This window comes from Pongo abelii, chromosome 13 (assembly GCF_028885655.2).
Source record: "Pongo abelii isolate AG06213 chromosome 13, NHGRI_mPonAbe1-v2.0_pri, whole genome shotgun sequence".
In the NCBI taxonomy this organism is placed as follows: domain Eukaryota; kingdom Metazoa; phylum Chordata; class Mammalia; order Primates; family Hominidae; genus Pongo; species Pongo abelii.
In genome coordinates, this window is record NC_071998.2 from 91,000,288 (window position 1) to 91,012,669 (window position 12,382).

Below are 12,382 nucleotides of genomic sequence, written 5' to 3' on the forward strand. Positions count from 1 at the left end.
CCACATGTTATTTTTTTAGATTAAGTATTAATATATAATAATCTGTCCTCATTTCATTGCATACCCTCGCAAACTTCATTTGAATCCTCTTTAATAGTACATAAATTATGGCTTTAAAAAATACTTTGAGTGGTCATGGTTATAAAGTTCTCCTTTATATTTGATCTGTTAATAATAATGAAGTTATCATTATTCATCTTAATGTTAAAGAAGTGTAAATACCTGGAAATATTAAGTAGAAGAAAAGTCATAGAGTAGTTCATTTATCTTGGTTGATGTGAAAATGAGAGTGTCTTTATGGCAATAATGTAAAGCATAGAGTAACTATTTTAAGCATTTGTAAAAATCATTTAGAGCTTTTAAAATATTGGCTATTTGCCATACTGTTTTAATGTAAAACTTACTCTGTATCGCCTGCCTTTGCTCTTCCTTTAAGTTAAATAAATATATTCAGATAAGATTAAAAACATTCTCAGTCCTGATAAATCTACAAATTACTTTTTAGTCCATTGACTATGCCCTTCCTAAACAATTGAAACATTTTTGCTAGAGAGGTAAAGCATTCGTAGGCTTTAAAGGTAAAATAGTAATGCAGTTTTATAAAATACTATTTCAGTTATAGGTTTGGCTGAAAGGGGCATTGAGAGAATATGAACTTAGAGTTATAATTGCTTACTTTTAGGAGTAGATCAGGTGCCACATGTCATCATGGCATTTCTCTGCTTATAACCCTTCAACAGCTCTCTTTGGTGTGCCAGATAAAGTCCAAAGTCTTTAACTGGTCTGCAAGGCCCCTCCTGACCATCTGTAAGCTTATACTTGTAACTTGTCTTTTACTTCTTGCTTTGGTACCATCAAACTGCTGATTTACATAGCTATATTGTTTATTCCTTGAGGGCCTTTGGTTTTTCTACCTGGAATGTGTATTCCTCTCTTCTTTGCCTAGTAACCTCAAGTTTTCTAGAAAGGCTTCCCATGAGTTGCATACCGTATCAAACTGGATCAGATGCCACCCACAGCTCGGAACTCTCATAAAATACTTATGTATATATGTCTGATTCTAGATAGATACCAATGCAGTCTCCTATTGTTTTATAATTTCTTTTTTTTAAATTTGCATTGTTTATTTATTTATTTATTTTTTATTACTATACTTTAAATTTTAGGGTACATGTGCACAGTGTGCAGGTTAGTTACATATGTATACATGTGCCATGCTGGTGTGCTGCATCCATTAACTCGCCCTTTAGCATTAAGTATGTCTCCTAATGCTATCCCTCCCCCCTCCCCCCACCCCACAACAGTCCCCAGAGTGTGATGTTCCCCTTCCGGTGTCCATGTGTTCTCATTGTTCAATTCCCGTCTATGAGTGAGAAGATGCAGCGTTTGGTTTTTTGTCCTTGCGATAGTTTACTGAGAATGATGATTTCCAATTTTTGTATGTCTGGCTCTTCTAAAATACAAATTCCTTGAGAGAATGTACTCTGTGTTAGTTACTTTTTATCCCTGGCACCCTAACACAATACTCAGTGGGTGCTCAGAAAATGTAAGTGGTAGGTGTTTTGAGCTTGAAGTGAAGGGGAGATAGTAGAACTTCAGATCTTTTGTTTCCATTTCTACTGTAACTATCCTAGAGCAGATCACCATCATGTTACACTGGATATATTGGAAAGCCTTCAGACTGTTTTTTTGTTTTTGTTTTTGTTTTTTTGAGACAGAGTCTCACTCTGTTGCCCATGCTGGAGTCAGTGGCGTGATCTTGGCTCACTGCAACCTCTGCCTCCCAGGTTCTAGTAATTCACCTGCCTCAGCCTCCTGAGTAGCTGGGATTACAGGTGCACGCCACCATGCCGGCTAATTTTTTGTGTTTTAGTAGAGATGGGGTTTCGCCGTATTGCCCAGCTGGTCTCGAACTCCTGAGCTCAGGTGGTTTTTTTACTCTCTAATTTTGTCACCTTCCAACTCCATCCTTAATGTGTTTCTTACACGGTGGCTATAGTTTTCTCTGTAAATCTAAAATCTGATTATGGCACCTTCCCAGTAGTCTCCAACTATTTTTAATAGTAACATATTGATCTTTTGTGAAAAGCAAAACTGTTCAACGTAGTTTACAAATGCCATGAATAATCTCAAAGTAGATTTCCAGCCTTAGACTTTGCTTTTCTCCTCATCACAGTCAGCTATACTGAACATTTTTCAGTCCCTAAGCGTATGCACATACTGTTCTCTCTGACCTGAATACTCTTTGCTTCTCCTTCCACCCCTGCACCAGTTCACCTATATAGTAATTTCTATTCATCCTCAGGCTTCAGCTTCAGAGCCTTCTCTGACCACTCTCCCCTCCACAAGTCTAGGTTAAATACCTCTCATCTGTGCCCATGTAGCACTCTATACTTACCAGTATTACAGTTGTTATTAGACTATACTGACTGAACTTGACTATTAATATGTCTATATCATGCATTTTATAGTAAGATCTATTAATAATAGCAGCAGCAGTAACTAATTTATTGAGCACTTGTACTTTATATGTAACCCAGGTACTGTGCAAAGTAAATATCACCTTATTTTACAAATGAGAAAAACCAGCCAAAGAGATGAAATACCCAAGGCAAACAGTTAATAAATAGCCAAATCAGAATTCTAACCCAAGTCTTTCTGACTAGGCCCAGGTTCCTAACCACTACACTATGTTGCCTCCTCTGAACTGTTTTTATGGTTTGCCATTGTGTCTGCAGCACCTCAGCACACTGATCAGCAGGTAGTAGGCATTTAATAAATGTCAACTCAATGAATGAATGATTGGTAAAACCAATATGAGGAAATAAAGACTTGGTAGATTTTAAAGTATGAATTAATTCATCATCGTAGCAGTGTTTAATGGGGAAAGTCCTAGTGGGTTGACGACTTTTTAAAACTCAAAAGAAGCAGAAGCAATGAAGGCATGGGCCAGAAGATTGACTCTGAGATGAAGAGTAGTGACAAAAAAGACACATATGGTAATGTTTGGTGACAATCTTATTATTACCAATAGTGACTGATTATCATTAATAAAAACATATTACTTCCCTGCTTTCAACACCTTCTGTATCTGGTATTTACATTGAAATAGCCAAATAGAAGTTTAAGGATGAAAAATATTAAACCTATTTATATAGGTACATCTCCTTGGAACATTGGCCAAGTAGAATAGTTTTCCTTTGGTGGTGCTTCCATATCTAGCCCTAGTTATTCAGATTGGATAGATGGTATTTGTAGCCATTTTTTAGATGACTGTGTAGATTAAAAAAAATATGTGTGTAAGCTTGGTGTCATGGCTTACGCCTGTAATTCTAGCATTTTGGGAAGCTGAGACAGGAGGATCAGTTGAGGCCAGGAGTTCAAGACCAGCCTGGCAACATAGCAAGACTGTGTGTCAATTAAAAAAAATAAATAAATAAGAAAAAAAAGTGTGTTAACTAATCTGGGGAACAAGCTACCCTATGGATAAATCTTTTTTTTTTTTTTTTTTTTTGAGACAGGATCTTGCTCTGTCACCTAGGCTGGAGTGCAGTGGCATGATCACTGCTCACTGCAACCTTGACCTCCCAGGCTGAAGTGATCCCCCCACCTCAGCCTCCCAAGTAGCTGGGACTACAGGTGTGTGCCACTACACCTGGCTAACTTTTTAATTTCTTTGTAGAGACGAGGTCTCACTCTGTTGCCCAGACGGGTCTTGAACTCCTGGGCCCAGGCAGTCCTCCCGCCTCAGCCTCCCAAAGTGCTGAGATTATAGGTGTGAGCCACTGCACCCAGCCAAACAATTCTATTTTTGTAGAATAATCAATTTCCTTTTAGCCTAAATTTAATTAGACACCATTTAACATGGCATTTGTTTTATGAAATCAATTTGTGCTATCTCTTTTCTAACAAAGCAAATAAACTCTAAACATGGGGTTATTATGTTCATCCAGGAGCATTTCATACTACTGAAGCTGAAGCTAGTTCTCAGAGTTTGACTCAGATATATGCCTTACCTGAAATTCCTCAAGATCAAAATGCTGCAGAATCGTGGGAAACCTTAGAAGCGGTATGTTAAAAAATATTTTCTTTTTGGTAGTTGTGAGGCGTAGAAGTAACTTCCTCTCCCTTTCTTTTAAAGGACTTAATTGAACTTAGCCAACTGGTCACTGACTTCTCTCTCCTAGTGAATGTAAGTATATAACTGTTTTGGATGCAGAATTGTTGGATTATTAGAATGCAAAGCTTTTATAATCACTAGGCTTTTAATTAGAATTTTAATAGAACTTATAATTTTTAAGACTGGTATTAAGCCATAGATAGAAGTTTAACTGTTCTCAAATTCCAGATTAATTCAAGAAACTTTTATTAAGCATTTGTTATATACAAGCACTGTGTTAGATGCTTAACATTGAGAGTGTGGTCAGGTTGGATATAGAAATAAATGAAGCCCATTCTCTGCCTTTGAGGATTCTTGTTTTTTTTTTTTTTTTTTTGAGACAGAGTCTCACTCTATCACCCAGGCTGGAATGCAGTGGCACAGTCTTGGCTCACTGCAACCTCTGCCTCCCAGATTCAAGGGATTTGCCTGCCTCAGCCTCCTGAGTAGCTGGGATTACAGGCACATGCCACCATGCCCAGCTAGTTTTTGTATTTTTAGTGAAGACGGGGTTTCACCGTGTTGGTCAGGCTGGTCTCAAACTCCTGACCTCATGATCCATCCGCCTCAGCCTCCTAAAGTTCTGGGATTACAGGCATGAGCCACCGCGCCCTGCCGCCTTTGAGCATTCTACAGTGAGTGGAGATAGGCCTGGACCCCAGAAACTGAGCTTTCAAGCATGATGGCTAAATGCAAAAGCAAGAATGAAGAGAGGTATTATCAGCTCCAAGGAAAAGCATTTAATTCCAAAGGAGGAAGGCAGGAGTCATAAGGTAGAAGCATTAAGGATAGCTTCACACAGGTAGACAGTATTTGTATGAGCCTTGAAAAATGAGTAAATATCCACAGGGGGAAGTTATGGAGTATATTTGAGAAGCTGAACAAAGACATGGAGTAGAGAAGTGTATGGCCTGTTCCAGATTGACACATACTGCAGTATAACCAAAGCATAAGGTACCATGGGCAAGCAAGGAGGGTGAGGGCCAGATTGTGATGGCTTTGAATGCAATGCCAAAGAATTTGAACTTTACCTTGTGGTCATTAGAAAGCCTAATACTGATTCTTGAGCAGGTTAGAGTCATGCAGTTCAGTCTGTGCTTCAGAAAGATCACTGTTGGCTTTGCGAATGATGGCCTAAGAGAGGAGGAGGTCATGGAAAGGAAGACTGGTTAGGGATCAATTGCAAGAGTTCACCTGGAGCAATGGCAATACCAGTGTAAAGGTAAAGGACAGCTGAGAGATATTTCTGGGGGACTTAGCGGAAAATGGAGACAAAGATAAGGAACATTGTGTTTATTCTGCATAACTGGGTGTCAGTGATACTGTTAACATAGATTAGGAAGCACAAAGTCAATTTGGTGGGAAAGATAGATTTTTCCATCATTTTTCTAAATTGTTCTTTTTGTCTTTCTCGGAGTTATGGGAAGGTAGGATGTATGAATACGTGTGTATGTATCTTTATGTATGTGTGTCCACACAGGCATACCTGTTTCTGCTTGCAGTTCTGTCTAGGTTTAGTTCTTTGTTTCTGATCAAACCATGATTTTGGGGTTATCTTTGAGTTATGGTTTCCCTGAGATCTAATTTTAAATGAGAAGTTCCTAGATCACACAATCAGAATTGGAATGAGAAAGGACTCAAGAGGCCAACTAATCTAGTCCCTCTACTCTTGCCCCAATTTCTAAAATAAATGGTCTTTTAGCCTCTTTTGGAACAATTACAGCACAAGGATATTGATACTTAAACCATTACATTTGGAGGGTCTAACTCTTACAAGAGTTAGAGTTAAAAGTGTCTGCCCTATAATAACTTCTTTTTGGCATTTTTGGCCTCTAAAGCTACATACTGAACAAATTTTGCCTTCTTTCCATATGAAAGTCTTTCAAGGTTTTGAAACCATCATCTTTCCTCACTCTATCCCACCCCACCATATTTTCTTCTCTTCAGAACCCTTGCTTCTTTTGCATTCCTTCTACAATATAATTTCTAGGCTCCTCAATACTGGCTTCTTACTCTGCTTATGTTCCATATTCTGGATATTTTCTTGAAATGTGTTACCTAAAATAGAATGCAGTAAATTGTGTGAATTGCTTCTGGATGCCTCTAAGTTACAAGAAGCAAAATATTTGAAGTTTCTGGATTAGGTATCTGTACAATATTAATATACTCACAAACAGAAGAAAATAATAGAACAAGAATCCCAAAATATCTGTTGTTTCAGAATGAACATTTATTCAACTATTGTAAACTAATAATCTCTGAATCCAGTGCAGTTTGTAAAACCTATACATGTATGGTTACACAAATATATACACTTGCCAAAAGTCATTGATCTGTACACATAAGATGTGTTTTAATGTATGTAAATTATACCTCAGTAAAGCTGATTTTAAAAAACAAACTACACATGTACAAAGTTCTTACTCAATACAAACATTTCTTTTCTACTGGGATAGGCACATAAAAGAAATATTAAAGGTTTGTGACCATATGATAGTTACATGTTTGATTACATTATGTAAGCAGCTCATAACCTCTAATCTAAGGGAGATTTGTATGGGAAAACTCTGGCTGTAGCCACAGCTCTATACAAATGTCCTGTTTGTAATAATCTGTATAAGTACATGAGACAGAATGCTAATAAGCAAAAGCTCAAAGGAGAAACCCTGATTATTATTCCCAGGGTGACTAAATTCTCATGACCACATGGCCAAGGATTCACAGAAGCTCTATTTAGGCACAGAATGACCTGGGAACATAACCAGAGTGACCACATCCTCTCATTATCATCACATGGACATGATAGCATCTAGACAAATTAACCATGTATTTAAGGAACACTTTCTATGTGCGTAGCACTGTGCTAAGCTCAATGAGGAATAGAAAAAAGCATTTAAAAAACTTACAAGATAGTAGTAGTGGTTGCACAATATTGTGAAGTTACTTATTGCCACTAAATTGTACACTTCAAAATGGTTAAAATGGTAAATTTATGTTATATTTATTTTACCACTATAAAAAGAACTTACAAAGCCATTGACAGATCAAGGTATAGTACAATAATTGTTAATAAATTAATATCTACTAGGTACCCTGCTCTATTTTTCTTCAGCCTTTGTTGTTCAAGTGCCCTCTTCTCTTCCTGTAACTTTGTAACTAGCCCTATTTCTAGTCAAGGAGAATTTAAAGAACCCTGGGCCAGTAGTTCAGTAACAACTCACCCTTGCTGCTAGTCTGTTTTGACTTGTGCCTTTTGCCTTATTCCCTGTCGTTTTTGTAATCCAGTTTTACTCTGGAAACGTAAAAACTGGTTGCAATGGATTAGATCAGATTCAAGTGCCCTCTTCTCTTCCTATAACTTTGTAACTAGCCCTATTTCTAGTCAAGGAGAATTTAAAGAACCCTGGGCCAGTAGTTAAGTAACAACTCACCCTTGCTGCTAGTCTGTTTTGACTTGTGCCTTTTGCCTTATTCCCTGTCGTTTTTGTAATCCAGTTTCACTCTGGAAACATAAAAACTGGTTGCAATGGATTAGATCAGATTCCTTCATTTATTACCTGTGTGACAACAATGAGCTTTATAACACTGATGGGAGGACTAAATGAGGTAATGTGTATTATTAAGTACTTCCCATTCTCTTCCCTTCCACTGACCCCAACTGCATTCCCACTTTTGTCCTTCCTTTATTTTCATTCTTTGTTTGGCTCCTTGCAAAAATTCTACTTTTTCCACCACTATTATCCTTAGGCATTTTAGTACTGGAATTCCTTCAGTCCCTTTCCAACTGCTGAATCCTCTGATAGCAACATCCTACTTATCTACTCTGCTTATTGCTTACTTGAGGCCAATATGATCACTTATTTTGCCTATATATCATAGTATTTATAAGTTTGTTTCTGGGCCTTTTTGTGTATATGATTGCATATGATTAAGGAGTATATAGAATATATCATAGGAGTTTAGAACCAGAATAGCTCAATGTGAACAGTATTGGTCAAGATCTAAGATTAGAACTTGGCCTTGAAGGCTGGCTGGAATTTAGAGAGGAATAAATGGAGGTACCTGGAGTTTTGGTATTACCCTCTTAAATAAACTCATAGCTTTCCAAGAACCTTAAACTTTACAACTACTATCAGAACTCTCTAAGGAAGACCATTGTTAATGATATAAATGGATTTGGGGGTTAATTTTTGAATGTATTACTATTGCTTGACATAGAGGATGCTAGGCCTACAAGTGTCCCCAACAGGCATTCAAGAACAAAATAATTCATTGGTTTTGAATTTATATTCCCAAATTGCATTCTGCTTGACAAGTATAATAAATCACAGTTTATACAGAAACTTAGGTACTCCTATAGCTATTCATCAAGATTTGTTATGTTCAGGCCAATAGGGGGACTTAATTCAATGTTCTTTAAAATGAAATCCGTAGACATATTCATAGAGTCATTTGAGAATTTTCTTTTTCTGTAAATGGGGGTCTATATATTACTCTAGCTTGAGAAACACTGCAGTGTAATGAGCTAAACACTTAAATATGGTTTAGTTCATTGTTAAAGGAATGCTGAGAACATATATGGGGTGCCAAACTATAAAATGGCAGGCATGGAATTTGAAGATTGTCAAATGTGGGAGGCCTAAGCAGATGAAAATAAACATGAACAAATCAGAAGCAAAACCTCAGGGGAGATTGATAGATAGAGGTGAGGAGCCTCCTGCATTAATGTTTAGAGCTTGATTTCACAGGCTGGGGCAGGGTTGTATATTTATCTTTTGGTCCCACAAAAAGAGCCAAGGACATAGTGGACAGGTAGTGACCCAATTCAGCTCTGTATGGAGTCTGGTTTGGCATTCTGCTGATGGTGATTGACAACTCTGTAACAACAGTTTGCTGCCTAACTGTAACCTTTGTGGGGGTTCAGTGAGTCCTCCTTACTCAAGAAGCAGAATTTGAAGATATGGGCAAAGTTTGAAGTTGCAAACCAAGCAAAATATGGACAAGAGAAAGGCAGAAGTGCACAATCGAGGGGTGGCTATTGATCCCAGGATAGGGGCTGTCTGCCCTCTGCCTTCTTCTCACACCCCAGCCCCATATTTTAGCATGTTTTCTGATGGCATGAATAAATACTTACAGATGTGGGCTACTCCCCAGGGTGGGATGGGCCTCATCAAATGCTGGTGATTGCAATGATGGGGAACTTTGTAGTTCAAATAATTAGTGATCTCAGGATTGGTTTTTGGCTTGTGGTTGCTTCTTCAGTTATTCCAAATGATTTTTATGAAAAAATATTTAAATTATTTTAAAATTTTGCTTTAATTTTTAAAAAGTCATAGAAATACAATATCCAACCCTTTTTAAAGGAAGGAACATTAAAAAGTATTTCCCTGAGGCTTTACGATTACACTTGGGGTATAGAAATGGCAATAATCCTGGCAGGCTCCTCCCTCTTGCTGGAATTATTTTGGGGCTGAAGGAAGGGAGACACATTGACTATTTTTCCTCTGCCTTTCAACTCAACAACGTATGATGGCTGATGATAGAGTTTTAAGCCTGTGATTTATCTGCTAGCATAGACTGTTTCAGGCAAGAGTGGAAAGTGCTGGGGGTGTCCTAAATAGAAACAATGATAGGGTGTCAGAAATCTAGACAAGTTGTATATTATTAGTGCTGGAACTTTTTCTTCTATGGGTCAGAAAAAGAAAGCTGACTTAAATAAGTTTCGCTATTGAGGAAAATAAAAATTGAATGAATGAATGCTAAAAGATACCTGAAGTTTTAGTGTCCTAGAATTTTCAAGCATCAAAAGAAAGTTAAATATATTTTTTGATAGAAAGATGAGAGTTAACACTTCCTTGGGGAAATCAGGATAAGTTTTTCTATTTTTCCCCCCTCACACTTTGCAAACACATTTTATCCCCACTTCAACTCTATGAAGGTATAAGTATCATTATTCTTACTTGATAAATGAGAATACTGACACCTAGAGAGCTTGAGTAATTTGTCTAAGAGCACATAGTGGCATTTGCTGAGATTTGAACACAGATTATCTGACTAAAGGTGGTGCCCTTGATCTGAGCACATATAATGGTGGTTCTTAAAGTGTGAGAATTGTGGACTGGCAGCATCAGCATCACCTGGGAGCTTACTAGCTGAGGCTTCATCTCAGGCCTACTGGATCAGAAACTCCGGGGATTAGGCCCAGCAATCTGTGTTTTAAGAAGCCTCCAGGTGGAAGACTGAGAACCATTGTTAAACTTGTCTCTGACAGAGACATTCAAAGGAAAACTGATAAGGGACTTTCTTAGGGATCGTGTTAGAGATGTCAAGATAGTGATGGAGAATATTGGAATGAAGGGATACCACAATGGCGAAGATAGACATATTTTGTGTATAAGAAGAGAAGGAATATCAGTAATGCTAAGAGGAAACAAACATGGGAAAAAAATAGCTGTGTGGTTTGGGCTTCATGTTTTCAAATGAAATAATGGTTGGAATTAGAAAAGTGTTATATGTGTCTGCCTCAATATAAATGAATAGGCCAATTATATAAGGGCAATCAAACACTTCAGGATTAAAGTTGAATTATTTCACCCTCATTGTAGGTGGCATCTATCTAGGATCAAAGAGAGATTCTCTTTTTTCTGCACATTAAAAAAACAAAACCAAAATAGTCTGTAAACTGCGATAGTTGATTATATGTTAGCTTATACATTTGTTGTTTATACATTTGTGATAGTTGGTTTATACATTTGCTAAATTTCATCATACTGTACCATTAAAAGCAGTACTTGTTATATGTAAATTCTATCTAAATAAAGTTGAATTAAAAATGGGAATGTGTTCCTACAGCAAGTAATGAGTTCGTGTCACTGGAGGTATCTGAGCAGAGGTTCAGTAACCACTTGTCAGAATGTTATAGTAGGGCTTTGCACATCAGAGAGGAGATCGACCTGATGACCCCAACATTCCTTCTACCCAGAGATTCCATGAGTCACAGTTGCTGTTGTGCCAGCACAGGTGTTGCCATTTTATGTAGAATGCTTTATTAATATATTTGATCTGAAACATTTTAAACTGTCATGATTTTAAAATGTATTAAGATATACAGGTGTAAAGCACAGAACAATGATTTCATTCACTGTTGCCTACTGCGTATTACAAATGGAAAGATCTCATAATAGATCAAACCGTATTGTAGTCTTGTTCCTGAAACATAACAATTTGTATTTATTGGACCAAGGGCATTTTACTCCTAAGGTAAATGTGCCTGATTTAAACTGAATCCTCAAAGAAGGTAAGTTAGGGAGGTGTTTTGGGGTTTGATTTTGTTTTTTTTTTCCCATCAAAACCAACATGACATGTAAATGCTTATTTGGATTTTTTTTTTTTTTCTGGAAAGTAGATTCATTTGGAGAATAATATGTTTGTATGTTTGAGTGAATTTTAGCGTGAGATGCTTTTTGCTGTAAAGTTGCCACCCTTTTATTACCGAATAATTAAGACCCCCCCCTTTTTTTATGAAAGTTAATTTGGCCTTTCGACATGGCTTATCAGATGCTATTAATGAACCACTATTAAGATGGCAAGGCTGCAGTACCCAGGGCCCTGATTACAGGAATTAAAATAGTGTGTGTTGGCTCCCTGCTGCTCCCCAGCAGGACTGCTCACTCATAATTCCTTTGCATCTAGTCTCAGCAGGAGAAGATTGACAGCATTGCAGACCATGTCAACAGTGCTGCTGTGAATGTTGAAGAGGGAACCAAAAACTTGGGGAAGGTAAGATTCTGCTCCTGCTGACAAATCAATGGTACTCTGGCTCCCAGGAATCTCTAGTATTAACCCAATTGATCTGCTGTCTTCAATGTGGAGGGAACCAGCAATTAAGGAAATAAGGAAGAAATGACACATAGGTAGTGCAAGAAATCAATGTTGTAATATTCTACTCTAAGATTCATTCTATCAGGAGAGGAATTTCTTCAAAGAGAGAATAAACTGTAGCTCTGCTATAAGGCATTTGGTGTTACCAGGGGATATTTGCAGAGGGTAAAAGTGTAAGTATGTGACAGCACACATGGAGTGGGACCATCTATTTTCCATAGGATGTTGCTTTTAACCCCAGGCACACAGCACAGAATAATCTCTGTGCAACATAAAAGCTTTGGGGGAAATCTGTGGCTGCCGAAACAGTTTAAATAAGCCAGCTAGATAGTTAGTGAATTG

At 37.5% G+C, this 12,382-nt stretch overlaps 1 protein-coding gene across 3 annotated transcripts in view; it reads left to right on the top strand.

Annotated features, from left to right (window-relative positions):
* STX17 (syntaxin 17) overlaps positions 1-12,382 on the top strand; it is a 69,816-nt gene that overhangs the window by 51,070 nt on the left and 6,364 nt on the right. For all 3 annotated transcript variants that reach the window (XM_024252010.3, XM_054520369.2, XM_063714020.1), the window contains exons 5-7: positions 3,954-4,069; positions 4,142-4,192; positions 11,852-11,938. In XM_024252010.3, coding sequence (XP_024107778.1) covers positions 3,954-4,069; positions 4,142-4,192; positions 11,852-11,938 — 254 coding nt within the window. The remainder of the gene's footprint in view (positions 1-3,953; positions 4,070-4,141; positions 4,193-11,851; positions 11,939-12,382) is intronic.